Source organism: Protopterus annectens, chromosome 11.part0 (assembly GCF_019279795.1).
Source record: "Protopterus annectens isolate FY-2018-M chromosome 11.part0, PAN1.0, whole genome shotgun sequence".
In the NCBI taxonomy this organism is placed as follows: Eukaryota; Metazoa; Chordata; order Ceratodontiformes; family Protopteridae; genus Protopterus; species Protopterus annectens.
Window position 1 is genome coordinate 1,523,289,580 of NC_056745.1, and position 16,829 is coordinate 1,523,306,408.

Below are 16,829 nucleotides of genomic sequence, written 5' to 3' on the forward strand. Positions count from 1 at the left end.
TCTAAAGTGGCATTTTTGTTAGGCATAAAGGATAGGCCTTTTTCAAACACATCTGCTAGTTGCTCACTTATATCTACATTACTGTAATTACAAGTCACAGTTTCTGTTACAAATGATCTTATACGGTATCACTTCATCTGTCTGTTCCTGTTCCGTGTTGTTGTTGTGTTGGTTCTGGTTGTGTGGGTAATACCCCTCCCCTGGTTCCTCAGTCGCTTGGACCTCCTCGGGGGGGGGGGGTATTCTAAAGGGTCTGGTGTATAAGCGCCATCTTGTATTTCTACTTCCTGGGGTTCAAATACCTCCTGACTAGTCCTTATAACATCTCTCCCATTTCTTATCTGCCCTAAAGGGGGTAAAGGGTATGCTTTCCCCTCCCTATACTCCCTTTCATCCCTTGTCAGTTTACCATTCTTACGATCTTTGACAGACCACACAAGGCTAAGCCTTCCGACAACTCTACCGCTAAGCAGGGCGTCATTTCTCCTGAATTCAGTGAGGTGCTTTCGCAGCCTCTGATGCCCGACACCATATCTATGCAGGCCTCTACCGAGACCCTTTCGGAGTCCGGTATGCCACAGAAATCTTCTTAGTCTTCCAAGCCTTTGGCTGTTTCTGCCTTGCTTAGTTCTGGAGCTGCGACGCAGGCACCGGCTTCAGGGGAGGCCTCTCACATTTCCGAATCTAGACAAAACCCAACATCTTCTCATCTGACTACCATTTCTCTCAGACCGACGGATACTCTTAGGCCTAGAAGCCAGACCACTCCTAGAAAATCTGCCTCTAGCCACCATCTTGCTCCTTCTCCTGCTCCACCACCCCAACAAATGCTTAAAATAGCGGTGGATCTTATCTCCCTTATCAGGGGTGGTCAGGCCACAACTTCTAAAAGGAAAACACACCCTTCTGAAATTGACAGAACAGGATTCTGAGGAGTCTGATTATTCATATTTTGAAGAGGAACAACTACCTCTCTGACTGCTTATGAGGATTCAGATGCAGAAGAATCAATTCCCTCTGCCTCCTCACCAGAAGACATTTCCTTTGGGGAAACCCTTTACACCCTCAGGGAACATTTCCATTGGAAATCTCAAGACTTCCCACAATTTACGAAAAGATTGAGAGTTTCTGAACCTGCCCCAGCACAGACCCCTGGCCATCCCCCTTATCTTAGAGGTGGTGGATGATGTTTTCCATGAATCCGGCTTAATCCCCGACAACCTCCCACCTGCTCCCATTAAACCTGGCAGGTATTACAGAGTACCGGATTCTCGCAAATACCTGTACAGAAATCCTGCTGCAGACCCAGAGGTCATTACACAGGGATCTAAAGGAGCTAAGACTAGTTCTGCCAAGAATCCTGTTCCTTCTGACAAGGATTCCAGAGCTCTGGACAGATGGGGTAAAAAAACTATGCACCTCTGCAACCTTAGCTAGCAGAGCACTCAACTGTCAGTTTCATATTTTAAAATATCAACAACACACTTTGGAACTATTAAAGCAAAAGATTTCAACCTTTCCTGACTGTGCCAATTCGAAAGGGTCAGCAGAGTTACTGCACTCTACTTGTCAAGTGGCCAAACACTCGTTACACTGTGGATTTGATACCCTAGAAGCCTCAAGCAGGGCAGCAGTGTCAGGATCTGTCATTAGGAGACATGCATAGTTGAGGGAACAACCTCTTCCTGATCATGTCCAGTTTAAATTAATTAATGCACCCCTGGATAAGGACTGCTTGTTTGGAGTAAAAGCAGAAGAGGTGCTTAAAAAGATGAAAGACAAAGCAAAATCTATTCAAACAGTAAAATATATCTTTCAGTTTCAACCTCCCAGGTTCAGCAGGAACTTTCCCTCCAAGCACTGGACCTTCCCTGCTCTTAGCAGACAGGGGCAGGGTAAGCCCCGCTGGGACAGACCACCCAGGCCCCTATCCCAGGGGCAGCAGAGAACCAAACCGTGGACCATTTCCACCCCCAAAGGCATCCTTTTATGGCAAAAACTCTCAATGACTCCCTCTCCCCCCTCTGCCCTCCTTTCACTCTCCAAAAGCTAGGAGGAAGGCTTTCCCTCTGCAAAGAAAATTGGCTTTCTGTAACAAAGGACCAATGGGTCTTAAAGATCATTTCTCAGAGATACAAATTCTCCTTCAGTGAACTCCCAATTCCATCAGGGTACCCAGACTTACCTCCAAATCAGTGGGCAGAGGCATTGAAACAGGTCCAAACTCTCATACCCCAGGGGGTAGTAGAACCTGTACCCTCAGATCAAACAGGCAAAGGCTTTTATTCCAGACTATTACTTGTTCCCAGAAAAGAGAGCACTTGGTGCCCCATCCTGGATCTATCCATTCTGAACACCTCCCTGGTGGTCACGGAATTCATAATGCTAACTTTGCAGCAGCTGCTGCTTATGCCGACAAAAAATGCCTGGTTAGTTACCCTAGACCTAAAAGATGCCTACCTCCACATCCCCATAAGGGAATCATAAAGAAAATTCCTGCATTTAAGAGTCTCACAACATTTTCAGTTCTCTGCGCTACCCTTTCGATCTACTGCACCCAGTGTATTCACAAAATACTTAGCCTCGGCCATAGCATTTTGCAGACAGAGAAATGTACAGATTTACCCTTATCTGGTCAACAGCCTCATTCAGGCAGAGTGCAAAGAAAAGCTGCTCCAGGACCTGCTCTTTGACAAAACCCTCCTAACTTCCCTAGGGTTCACCATCAACGAGAAGAAATGCAAGCAAGCACCCTCCAGGAAGATCATTTTTTTGTGAGCACTGCTAGAGACAGCATCTCAAATGGCCTTCCTAACCCCTGAAAAACAGAGCTTCCTGCCTCTCTACTTTACTCAGCTGGCTTCCAGAAGTCACCTCACTGCGAAGAAGTTCCTGCAAGCCATGGGGTACATGGCATCTTGCATCCTTCTATTTCCTCTGGCTAGGCTTCACATGAGGAAACTTCATTGGTACCTAAAGAACCTTTGGTGTCAACACTCTCAGCCTCTAGAGATATCTCTACCTCTGATCCCCTGTATAAGCGCCAAGTTTCTCTGGTGGGCAGGGGCCTGTGCCAAGAGCAAGGGTCTTCCCTTCATCCTTTTCCTACCAGGCAGACCATCACCACCGATACCTCAGACATTGCTTGGGGTGCTCACCTAGCAGGCAGGTGCACCCTAGGTCTTTGGGATGCCTGGCACCTTCCCTTACACATCAGTAAGAAGGAAATGATGGCAGAACAAAAGGCTCTGACATCCTTCAAACCCTTTCTCAGGCCAGGGGTTCTCCTTGTCAAAACAGACAACACCACAGTAATGTGGTACATCAAGAAACAGGGAGGGGAGCCAATCTTACCCTCTGTGCAGGCTAGCCATGAAACTATGGCTGACATCTTCCTGCATGGGATTACATCTAATTGCCCAATACCTACCAGGGATCAACAACACCCTGGCAGATCACCTAAGAAGAAACGTACTGGACCCCCACGAATGGCAGCTCCACAGAAAAATCTTTTTGAAAGTCATTCAGGAGTGGGGAACTCCGGAGGTGGATCTCTTTGCTTCGCATCTCAGTCAGCTGAAAAAATTCTGTACCAGGGAGTATCACCACCTATCGTGGAAGGTGGATGCCTTGACCTTCCCCTGGAACTCCCTCTTTGTGTACACATTCCCTCCTCTGCCTCTTATTCTCAAGATACTGATCAAGATAAGGAGGAGAGACCAATGGCCATCCTCATTGCTCCAGATTGGCCCAGACAGCATTGGTACCCCTTACTGCGCAGCCTGACATTACAGCCTTCCAGGCAGCTTCCCCTGATCTCAGACCTCTTGACCCAGGTGGGGGAGGGGATGCTGTACCCAAACTTGCAGACTCTCAAACTGTCAGCATGGCTAATACTTTAAAAGCAAACAAGGGACCCCTGTTAAGGAAACAGGTCCTAGACATTATCACGGAGGCCAGAAAGCCCAGCACCAGAAAATCTTGCGCAAGGAAATGGAAAAGGTTCTGCTCCTGGAGCCAGTCCAGAGGGGCATTTCCTCACAACCTTCCATTCCTCTCATACTGGACTACCTAGCTGAGTTACTCAATAGTGGACTGTCCTTCTCTTCTCTTCTATTAAAATCCATGCTTCTACCATTTCAGCACATTTTGATACAGACCAGCCCCTCTTCTCACATCCTTTGATTAAACAATTTCTCAGAGGGACTTCTAATATCAGAACTCCCAGAAGGCCACCCACACAAGCCTGGGACCTGAATTATGTTTTAGAAAAACAGCCTTACCACCATTCGAACCTGCTGCTTCAGCAGAATTGAGATACCTCTCCTGGAAGACTGCTTTCCTACTAGCCATCACCTCAGCCAGAAGGGTTTCAGAACTTCAGGCGCTCATGGACGTTGAGCCTTTCATCATTTTCCATGCAGACAGGGTATCCCTGAGGACTAACCCCTCCTTTATGCCCAAGGAGGTATCTGATGTAGCCCTCAACCAGGCCATACATCTACCTACCTTCTTTCCTAACCCTCAAAACAAGAGGGAAAGAATTCTGCACTCACTAGACATGCACAGACAGCTCAGATACTGTCTGCACTGTACTAAACCCTTCAGAAAAACACATCAGTTTATTGTCAGCTTTGCCTCAGGGTCAGAGGGGAAGCCCATTTCCAAGCAAACCATTTCCAAATGGATATCACGCTGTATCCATTTCTGCTACAGACTACATGGGAAACCACCCCTAAGTCTATTCGTACCCATTCCACTAGGGCAGCCTTCACTCCCACAGCATTCCTCAGAGGAGTTCCCACAAGGAACATCTTGGAAGCTGCCACCTGGACCTCTGTCCATGCCTTTACAAAGCATTACCACCTTCCTCTTTTCTCTAAGACTAGGGCAGGGTTTGCCTCTGCAGTTCTGCAGGGCTTGCTTGACCCATGCCTAGGTCTCAAACAAATCCTTCCACTCCTCTCCTCAGCTTTGGGAATCCTCCCACAGGTAATGACCGCAACAGTGAAACACAAAGAACATAGTACAGTTGTGTACACTTGCCATAAATGTAGATGTTTGAGTGTATTCACTGTTGCAGTCTTGGTTTCCCTGTCTCCTTCCCCCTTATATTCTCTCTCCTTAGGGAGACATAAGCTTCTCAGTGTGGCTTTTTAGCAACCAGGACCACTTTACCATATTTTCTTGTGCTTCTGACGGGTTAGGGCAGGAAAAATTGATGCAGTGGCGTCGACTGCCATACTTTATAGTACTGACGACCTGATGGCAGACTACAGGCGACAGCAGCTGATGCAGAAAAACATCGACTCTGGTATCCAGGCTGGCCGAGGGCTACCACAGCAGGGATAACCCACAGGTGATGACTGCAACAGTGAATACACTCAAACATCTACATTTATGTTAAGTGTACACAATTGTACCTTCTTGTTTGTTCAAGTAAATTAACTTATCAAGCCTAAAGACTGTTGATATTTTTCTGAGAAGTCTTATGAAGTGTTATACATTTAAAGTATGAAATTTTAGCTAAATTACCCTGCAAAAGACCTCAGTACAAAAAAATGCGTGTGTGTGTGTGTGTGTGTGTGTGTGTGTGTGTGTGTGTGTGTATATATATATATATATATATATATATATATATATATATATACACTTGAAAACATCGAACTTTTAAAAGGTCGAATGTCATATGGTCGAGACCATATGATTGACCTTTCATAAGATTGATGTTTTCAAGTGGAAGAAAAAGGTGAGTAAACACGGAAAAAAGTAGTGTTTCTGCAGGGCAGTAAGGTGCCCTGCAGACTGTGACTGTGAATGTACCATCTCTGTGATGGCACTGTAGACAGGGTACGGGAAATCTCCCGTTTAGCGCTTCTGCATATAGTGCTAAACGGGAGATTTCCCTTTACCCCACTGTAGTGCGATCTCGGATTTGGAATATTAAAGTGGGGGGGTGTGGGAGGTGCAGGGGGGCTTGCCCCCTTGCATACACTTCTTTTTAAATTTTTATTTATTTATTTTTTTGGTTGCACTTGAAATGTTCGATATTTCGAAATAACGAAGGTCTTGACCATATGAAGTTCGATATTTCGAAATTTCGATGTTTTCAAGTGGAACCATATATATATATATATATATATATATATATATATATATATATATATACATATATATATATATATATATACACACACACACACATGTATGTGTGTGTATATTTGTGTGTGTGTGTGTATATATATATATATATATATATATATATATATATATATATATATATATATATATATATATATATATATATATATATATATATATTTAGTACTAGAAAGGCTCACCCAGACTCTGCTATACCTGGCTGTGAGGGAAAGGTTAATTTGCTTTTTATTTGTTGTATTACTTTATTGCCTTGTTCTGTTTTGAATACTGTAATTTGTTTTATTTACCTTGTGTTTTACTTGTATTCTACTTTTAACTGCATATTATAACTTGAAAAGAGACCACAGCTCTGTCTCTTGAGTCAGACAGAATTTTTTTCCCAACCAGTTACTGCTGTGTTCTTAAGCACCACTGTCTTTCTAGTTGCCTTCCCCGTATGTTAATTTGACCATATATCTCAGTTCCTCTGTTTTTACTGAGTCAGCACAAAATTATCATTTTGTGAAATCACTCCCCTTCAACTATTTAAATTTATTGGCCACCCTACTGTATTCCATAGTACCAGAATACAAAATTGACCATCCCCTTTCAATCTATCTTACTGTTTTAAAAATAATGACTCTCCACTAAAACTTAACTTTTTAGACAGGTTGAACTTAAGTTACCTGCTTTCACATCCAACTCCTCTAGTGCACACTGCAGTGTTTAGGATAAACCATTTTTTTTCATCTTACCTTTAAGGATTTGTGTGACTAGCACTCACTTTAAAACCTGCTGGAAAGCACTAGGAAGTCTTAAACTGATACAAGCACTCAACTCTCCTTGTTAATAAGTAGAAATTAATTGTAGGCACTAAACAGCCTATAATTGCAAAGTACCTTGCTAAGGTAAGGGAAAACAGCTCTTGTACTTTACAAAAAAAAAAAAAAGCACCAAACCAGGCATGTCCAAGGGTCAGCTTCCGGTGATTTCTCCTGTCCACCTGGTGAATCAGGGCATACTAGGGCAATGCAGTAATTGCCTCATGTACACAGACAACCCTCTCCTCCTACCACCCAACACTACAACCTGCGAGAGATGCACTTACGTAGCCAAGCTGGAAGCAAAGCACTCTCCACCCAAAATTGTGCTAGATAGTCAAGAGGAGAAGGTTAACACTCGTACTATACCTCAAGCAAACACATAGTCCTTCTAAACCCACACCACCAACACCCACACATAGCAGCACTAAACCCACATATGTGGAGGCCCATAACCTTAACCTGCCCAAGCAACAAGGACCTCCGATGCTGAAATGCAAACAAACACCAATCACAGCCGAAGTGTCACATAGCTCACAACACCAGTGTGCCACCCAACAACAGCCCCTAAGGCAAGACAACGTACCCAGCACTTTAGTCATAGGTGACTCTATAATCAGGCACACTGATGTCCCACTCACCAGGCTGAACAAGGAGAAAATTACAGTCAGCTCCCTGTCGGGTGCAAGGATCCACCACATAACGCATGCACTCAAGCCACTCCACTAGTACAAATATGACTGTCATTGTCCATGCTGGAGTGAATGACTTGAGACATGCCTCCCTGGGCCACATGAAATGAGACATGGAAGAGGTCTCTGATCATGTGGCCCAGGCAGGTATGACCCTAGCCCTGAGTAGCATCCTGCCTTCACCCAGAATGATACCACAGTATAAGGACAAAATGATTGACTTCAACAATTGGCTAAGCTTCTGGTGTCATTCAGACTGGATCCAGTATCTGTCTGCCTTGGACGACATGATCGACAGACCACGATGCTTTGCCAGAAATGCTCTGCACCTGTTGCCCCTGGGATTCAGGTTACGGGCTAAGGCTCTTGCCATCCCTATAGTGCCTTTTTAGGCAAAGTTCAAAGGACAAAACCACCATCGTAATAGGTACAAGCATGCAAAATCTGAAGGTAATGCTACTCAATACTAGAAGTCTAAACCTCAAAATGCACTCTCTCGAGTTACTCCTAAAAATGGAGAACATCGATATCTGTGCAGTAACTGAGACCTGGTTCAAGGCTCCAGAGAGCACCCCTGCAATACCAGGCTACAACTCTTACCACACTTTTCGGCCACCAAACTAGGGCCAAAACACTAAAGTTGGAGGAGTGTCCATTTTCACCAAGGATATTCACACCACCAGGCTAGATGTCCAACACAATACGTCTGAAAGTCTCCAGGTGCAGCTACCACTAGGTAAGAGTACAATCCAAATTGTAGCTTGCTACAGATCCCCCACCATGCCCCAAGATTCTCACTACACCCTTCTAAACATACTGGAAAATATTAAGATACAACCAAACACCCTAATACTGGGTGATTTCAACTACCCTGCCATTAACTGGGAAAACTACTCATGTACCAACACCTTTGCCCAGCGGTTCTTGGAATTCATAAATTCCAATGCCCTGGATCAACTAATCCTTAGTCCCGCCAGGGGCTCCAGTATCTTAGACCTGGTCATTACCAACATGGGAAATCGTTGCTCCACACCTATGGTCACCCCTTCGTTGGTCAGGTCTGACCATAAGCTAATCACCCTTGACATCCACATCCCACCTCCACCCCCCCAGTAAAGAATCCTCCATAAAAACTTCTCCAAAGCCAACTTCATGCTATTCAAGTCAGAAGTGACAAACTTCATGACACTTAGGCAGACGTGAGCTGAAAGGTCGACTGCCGAATCCTACACTAAGCCGCTGCATGAGCACAAACACTTGTGCATGAATCGTGCCATCCCCAATAGAGCCAATACACTGTCCTCCAAAAAAGGAAGCCAATCTGGTGGTCCCTTGCCATAAACAAACTTTACAACAAAAGGAAGAAACTGTTGCAGAAAAGAGGAAAATCCCAAGTTGCAAAAAAATCCCTTACCAGCCTCAGTAAGAAGCTGAGATCCCTCATAAACTCCTCCAGAGCTAGTTACGAAAATAACATTGCCAAAGATTCCAAAGACAACCACAAGGCATTCTATAGCTATGTCAAGAATCTAAATAGCAATGCTCAGATCTGCTCTGAGCTACAACAGAATGGCATTAAATATACTGATCCCAAGGATATTGCCAATATCCTGGCAGATCAATTCAGTGCAAACTTCACCCCCCTCTCACCCCCTAAAGGGCCCATCTCAGTACTGAAAGATTGCCAAATTCCGGTAATAATGGACACACAGGTAAAAAAATGCACTCTCCAAAGCTATGAATACAGCATCCATGGGACCAGACTGCATCCCAGGCTGTGTACTACATATACTATAAAATGAACTGGCACCTCACCTAAGTGTCATGTTTAATTGTAGCCTCACCTCAGGCTTTGTGCCCATTGAGTGGGGCACAGCTACAGTTATCCCACTCCACAAGGGGGGATCCACCTTGGATCCCAAGACCTACCGCCACATCAGTCTGATGAGCCTGATCTGCAAGGTCATGGAACGTATTATCATGGAACTTATAAACAAAGACATTGGCAACATTCAAACACTGGACCCCATGCAGTTTGGGTTTGTGAAGGGACGATCTTGTCTGTTGAACCTGATTGACTCCTTCGAATCAGTCTTCAGAGACGATGATAAGGGTAAGGTGATCCACACAGCCTATCTGGACCTCGCCAAGGCCTTCAACACCATCCCCCACTCTGGAATCATAGATAAACCTACTAAGCTGGGCATTAATCCCTATGTCACTCGATGGGTTGCCAACTGGCTTACTGACAGAACCCACACAGTAAAAGTAGCTGACTCCAAATCCAGCTCCAGACAAGTGGAGTTCCTCAGGGTTCAGTCCTGGGACAGCTCTTATTTGGCATCTACTTCTCTGAAGTACAGGCCAACACTAAGGGACTCTGGCTAACAAAGTTTGCAGATGACTGCAAACTGGGAGCCATTACTGAATCCCCAAATAATGTGGATATTCTACAAAAGGGCCTTATAGAAACAGATGCTTGGTGCCAGAGCCATGGGCTCAAGCTCAGTGCCAAGAAATGTATAGTTATCCCCTTTGGGAAAAAAACATGTACCCATGAATTACCACATAGGTGGCAGTACACTAAACACTGAAAGTGTGATAAGAGACTTGGGGACACAGGTGGACAGTGGTCTCACCTTCATTGGGAGGGTGGCCTAATGGTTAAGGTGTTTGCCTTATAAACACAAGGTGCAGGGTTTGAGTCTCACAAGGGATAATTGGCTAGGCTTAAAATGGCTCGCAAGGGCAGTTAGCTTAGTACTAATTTATAAACCTATGAACCTATAACCACATCTCCACAACAGTAAGGAAATCCTTCTATGTGGCAGAACTCATCACTAAGGGCTTTTCATCCAGAAAAAAAGGAGGTCATTGTCCCACTGTACTCATCCCTCATTAGACCCATTGTAGAATACAATGCCCCGTTTGTTATGTACCTCTCAAAACATCTGCAACAACTGAAAAAGCCACAGAAATACCTCACTAAAAGAATCGCAGGCGTAAAGCAGATGCCCTATGCTGACCGTCTAAAAAAACTCCACCTGTACTCTGTCGCATGTCATCTACTCAGAGGCGATCTCTGCTTAACATACTAGGCCATGTCAAACCCAGAGCTTTTGGACATGCTACACTTAAAAAAATCCAAATCCCTCAGAGCCACACACTCCAGGGATTTAAACCTCGTAATCACAATGAACTAAACATGCTGGAGGGATCGGTTCCTGTCCCAGAGACTCCCCAGACTCTCAAATAGACTGCCTATACATGTCAAGCAGAGCGCCTCTTTGGCCCTCTTCAAAAGGAACCTTGATGATTGGATGGGAGATAGGAAATTCACCCTGGGGATCACGTCAGTTGCCCTGCTAGACAGGGGTCCAGGGAAGTAATTACTGTGGCAAGAAATAGTCAGGGAATTGTTATGGCTAAGCATATATAGGCCCTATGGCTGATAGCGTAGTACCAACCCATGAACCTATATATATATATATATATATATATATATATATATATACATATATATATATATATATATATAATATATATATATATAATATATATATGTGTATATATATATATATATATATATGTGTGTGTGTGTGTGTATACATACCTTTATATCTGTCTAATTATATATATGTGTATAGATATATATATACACGAATCTAGGACGTTTGATTGAAAGATCTAACATCTGAATCCATTTAGGGCGAGCATACATACGCGAAAGTGCTTTTCACTGAAGAAGCACTTTTGCGTAAGTATGCCTGTTGCCGAGGTCGTACTACAGTGAGGATAAGGGAAAATTCCCTTTTCCCCACTATAGTGCGGTCTCTGAGGAAGAATATTAAAGTAGGGGGGGTTTGGGGGGAACAGCCCCCCCCACACATGGGGTGTGCAGGAGGGCGAAGCCCCCTTGCAGAAATGTAAATGTATTTTTTTTTTTTTTTTTTAACACGCATTAACGGAAGCACTTTTCGATGAATGCGGTTTCGTTAAAGTGTGTTTGGTGGTTATGGATTCAGAGGTTTGATCTTTTGATCAAATGTCCTAGATCCATACATATATTTATAGGTGTGTGGGTCTTACTCAGACAGTCAAATGGCCGTAATGTCGACATACATATGGCCGAGATGAAAACATTGGGTCTTCACAATGTCAAACCCAAAAAAAAAAAAGAAAAACCTACACCCCCGCACTCCTCACACCCCCTCCTACTGAAATATACCAACTCTGAGATCACACTTACAGATTTTTCCCTATGGCGATCTCCATGCAAATGGTTCGATGTTGTGAAGAAACTATGTTTTCGTCTTGGCCCTATGCGGTTCAACATTATGGCTGTTCGCCGATCTGAAGGGAACCCATATATGTATGTGTCTATGTATATATATATATATATATATATATATATATATATATATATATATATATATATATATATATATATGTATGCATATGTATGCATGTTTGTGTGTGTAAATAAAATCAAATTGTGATGTTTAAACAAAAGTTAACTTATGTTAAAACATTAATTACTGACTTGCTAGTTTTGTGTCTTTGAAAATATTAAATAAAATGAACTGTGACTAACTATCTTATGCCATTTTATTTTTCCCTTTTATAGATTACTGTTCTACAGTAACTTTAGTGGATCCATCAGGTGGAAAACTGACCTGCATGCTGTTTAGTGGCAGCCCTGACACACTCCCAAAAATCTTCAAAGTTGGTGATATTGTTCGTTTTCATAGGCTAAAGGTATGTTTGTCATTCATAACCAAACTTGAAGGCTAGTTCAGTTGTATAATGATTGGTGTTAGTGACACTAATACTTTTTGCAGTATTGGTTTTTATGAGGTATTGTGCATCTTTCTACGATATAGACAGAGCTGAGGGAGCATCAGGTCTAGAAGTCTTTGCTGTACTTCCATGGTGTGTATGTAAGGCTTGGTACACTTGCCTGACATAGAGTGTAGTGGTGATGTTTGAATGCTTTACCCAACAGAGTCATTTAATAATAACCCTCCTTTGTTGTGTGACATTTCTGTGACTGTTGACAAGGAACAACCATAGACCCCTATGACTTATAACTGCCTCACCATCTTGCAACTAAGCTTCGTTGCTTCCCAGAAAAGGACCATTCTGGTCTTGTGGTATGGCATAGATACTATGAAGATGGTATTCTCAGGAACATCTGGGATGGTGGGTGAGATACTAATGTAGGAACCAAGAGCTTCTGTATTTATTACTCTTTGCAGTATTATCAGAATACTTGACCTTCCTTGAAGTCATAAAACTGGTTGCGCAGAGGACCTTCCACAGTTTAGGCATTACACGTAAAAGTTCTGCAAGCCTAACTTGTATAATTTATTTCCGTCTCTGCAAACACTAGTTTTTTTAATAGGTCTAAGGATATTAAAGATAAGCAGATTAATGATTTAAAAAGATGGATGCATTCATGATATTTGGGCCACTGATGCAGCATTAGTTGTTATGAGGCAAATAGAGATCAAGTTCAGAAATCATGGAGTCAATTTCTCTTGGTCATGAAAAAGTCTCCATTTAGTCTTTTCTGAAACACTTTCTGATGCTAATCAGCTGCTTCTTCTGTATGAAATGCTTTCCTGATGTCTCAGTTTTTATTCTTCATGGAATTCTGATCCTTTGTGGTTTAGTGGTTCACATCCTCCTGTTTGTAGATTTGTGATGTCTGGACATTATGTACTTGGTAGCGTAACCCTTATCAAATGGGCCTTAGACAAAGGGCCAGTCAAAGAGTGATCCAGAATATCACCATCTCATGGTTCAGTTAAATAATCAAAGAACTTCACTTAGAAAATTGATACTCCAGTTCTTTTCCAGACCGTGCATATGAGTATTGGCCACTGGCAGTCTCTTGGTGGCCAGTGACCCAGGTAGAGTTACTTGGCTTAAATGAAATAAAGCTATATGGAACTGCAGTGCAGCTGTACCACCTACAATGCACATGTTGGGGATTGTTTGAAATGACAGCCATTTCACAGCCAGGAGTGAGTGGGTTAGGACTGACATGTGAAATCTGGCTCTTGGGACATGGAAGGTAACGTCTCTAGTGGGAAGGCTAAGGGGACATGTCTATTATGTTGGAAAGTGCCATTTACATCCCTTTGGCTTACTGATTTTCTGACCAGTCATTCATGTAGTTAGTACTCATAGGACACCCAGAAAAACATGGAAACATGAATGTGTTGAACTAGCAAACCCTTTATGTTGTGAAGCCAAACTGTTCTCTGATACAATGCAGTTAGTATCTCCTTTTAATGGCATTATTCATAAGCAGCCCCTCATCACCTTAACATTTAAAAGTCTTCTGTCCTTGCCCTGTGTACCATAACTAATCTGTCATTCCCTTTGTGTACCATAGTTAATCTGTCATTGCCCTATGTACAGTAGGTAATCTGTCAATGCCCTTGTGTACCATAATTAAGCTGTTAATGCCCTTGTGTACCATAAATAATCTGGCATTGCCCTGTGTACCATAATTAATCTGTCATTCCCTGTATACCTTTATTAATCTATCATTACTCTATGTACCTTAATTAATCTGTCATTGACCTATGTACCATAATTAATCTGTCATTACCCTACACATCAAAAGTAATTTGTCATTACCCTATGTAGCATAATTAGTCTGTCATTGCCCTATATACCATAATTAATATTATCCATGTTCCGTAATTAATCTGTCATTGCCCATGTTCCATAATCTATCATTGCCAGTATGTACCATAAGTAATCTGTCATTGCCCTATATACCATAAGTAATCTGTCATTGCCCTATATACCATAAGTAATCTGCCATTGCCCTATATACCATAAATAATCTGTCATTCCCTGCCCTGTGTACCGTAATTAATCTGGAGTTGCCCTTGTGTACCATAAGTAATCTGGCATTGCCCTATATACCGTAATTAATTTGTCATTCCCTGTATACCATAAGTATTCTGTCATTACCCTATGTACCATAAGTAATTGGTCATTGCCATTATGTACTATAAGTAATCTGTCATTGCCCTATATACCATAATTAATCTGACATTGCTGTATGTACCAGAATTAATCTGCCATTGCTCTTGTGTACCATAAGTAATCTGCCATTACCCTTTTATGTACCATTATTAAGATGTCATTGCCCTTTTGTGCCAGAAGTAATCTGGCATTGCCCTATGTACCAAAATTAATATGTCATTGCCCTATGTGCCATAAATAATCTGTCATTCCCTGTATACCACAATTAATCTGTCATTGCCCTATGTACCATGAGTAATCTGTCATTGCCCTATATACCATACGTAATATGTCATTCCATGTATACCACAAGTAATCTGTCATTGCCCTTACGTACCATAAGTAATCTGTCACTGTCATTATGTACCATTAGTAATCTGTCATTCCCTATGTACCGTAAGTAATCTGTCTTTGCCCTATGTACCATAAGTAATCTGTCTTTGCCCTATGTACCATAATTAATCTGTCATTGCTCTTGTGTACCATAAGTAATCTGGCATTGCCCTTTTATGTACCATTATTAAGATGTTATTGCCCTTGTGTGCCATAAGTAATCTGGCATTGCCCTATATACCATAATTAATTTGTCATTCCCTATATACCATAAGTAATCTGGCATTGCCCTGTCATTGCCCTATGTACCATAAGTAATCTGTCATTGCCCTATGTACCATAAGTAATCCATTGTCTTTATGTACCATAAGTTCATAGGTTCATACTAGGCTATCTGCCCTAGGGGATTTATAAGCCTAGCCAGAGTATATTTGGCTTTTGCCACCCATTTTAAATTAATTTTGCTATGCCCTTTTTCGAGGTTAGTATACTGTGCCTCTGTCTAACAGTGACACAGAAGTGATACCCGGGGTAAACCTACGATCTCCCATCCACTCATCAAGATTCCTCTTGAAGAGAGTCAATGAGGGACTCTGCCTAACCTGGACTGGGATTTTATTCCAGAGTGAAGGGAGCCTCTGGGTTATGAATCTGTCCCTCCAGCATGTCCTATTTATTTCAGTGCTGAGGTTCAAGTCTTTCGAGCGTGTAGCTCGATGGGATTTGGATTTTTGAGGTGCAGCATGTCCCTTAATTCCGGTTGGACATGGCTTTATACGTTAGGCACAGGTCGCCTCTGAGCAGGCGGTATGCCACTGAGTAGAGCTGGAGTTTCTTTAACCGGGCAGCATATGGCATCTGTTTGAGCCCTTTGATCCTCTTGGTGAGGTACTTTTGGGGTCTTTCTAGTTGCTGCAGGTGTTTGGTAAGGTACATCCCAAAAGGGCATTGTACTCAATTATGGGCCTGATGAGGGATGAGTAAAGAGGCACGATGACCTCCCCTAATCTAGATGTGAATCCCTTCATGATTAGGTGGGCTATATAAAATGTTTTTCTAACCACTTTGGCCACGTGGTTGTCAAATGAGAGATTGCTATCAACTTGGGTCCCCAGGTCCCTAATTACTTCTTCTGTACTTAATGGATTACCACCTATGTGGTAATTTGTGGGCACTTTGTTTTTGCCAAAGGGGATGACTATACACTTTTTGGCGTTTAGCTTGAGGCCATGGCTCTGGCACCAGTTGTCTGTTTCTCTGAGGCCCTTTTGGAGGATGCTTGTGTCGGCTGGAGAGTCGATTATGGCACCCAGTTTGCAGTCATCTGCGAACTTGGTCAGCCACAGTCCTTCTGTGTTGGCCTGTACCTCCGAGAAATATATACCGAACAAGAGAGGTCCTAGGACTGAGCCTTGTGGGATGCCACTTGTAACTGGTTTGGAGTCTGACATCGCTCCAGCAATTCTAACCATGTGGGTTCTGTCCTTGAGCCAGTTTGCAACCCATCTAGTGACATAGGGGTTTATATTTAAGCTGGTGAGCTTATCTATAATGCCCGAGTGGGGTATTGTATCAAGGCTTTGCGAGGTCCAGGTAGGCTGTGTGGACCACCTTCCCTTCGTCAATGGCCTTGGTGACTGTTTCAAAGAAGTCGACCAGATTTAAGAGGCAGGATCTGCCCTTAACAAAGCCGAACTGGGTAGGATCCAGTGTCTGTAGGTCCCCAATATCTTTATTTATGAGGTCCATGATGATCCTTTCCATAGCTTTGCAGACCAAGCTAGTCAGGCTTATG

The 16,829-nt window shown here is 42.9% G+C and overlaps 1 protein-coding gene across 1 annotated transcript in view; it reads left to right on the top strand.

The window, feature by feature from the left end:
• Nucleotides 1-16,829, top strand: part of LOC122815103 (protection of telomeres protein 1-like) — a 181,142-nt gene that overhangs the window by 54,538 nt on the left and 109,775 nt on the right. Inside the window, exon 2 of the mRNA XM_044087345.1 lies at nucleotides 12,282-12,412. Within this exon, the coding sequence (XP_043943280.1) occupies nucleotides 12,282-12,412 (131 nt within the window). The remainder of the gene's footprint in view (nucleotides 1-12,281; nucleotides 12,413-16,829) is intronic.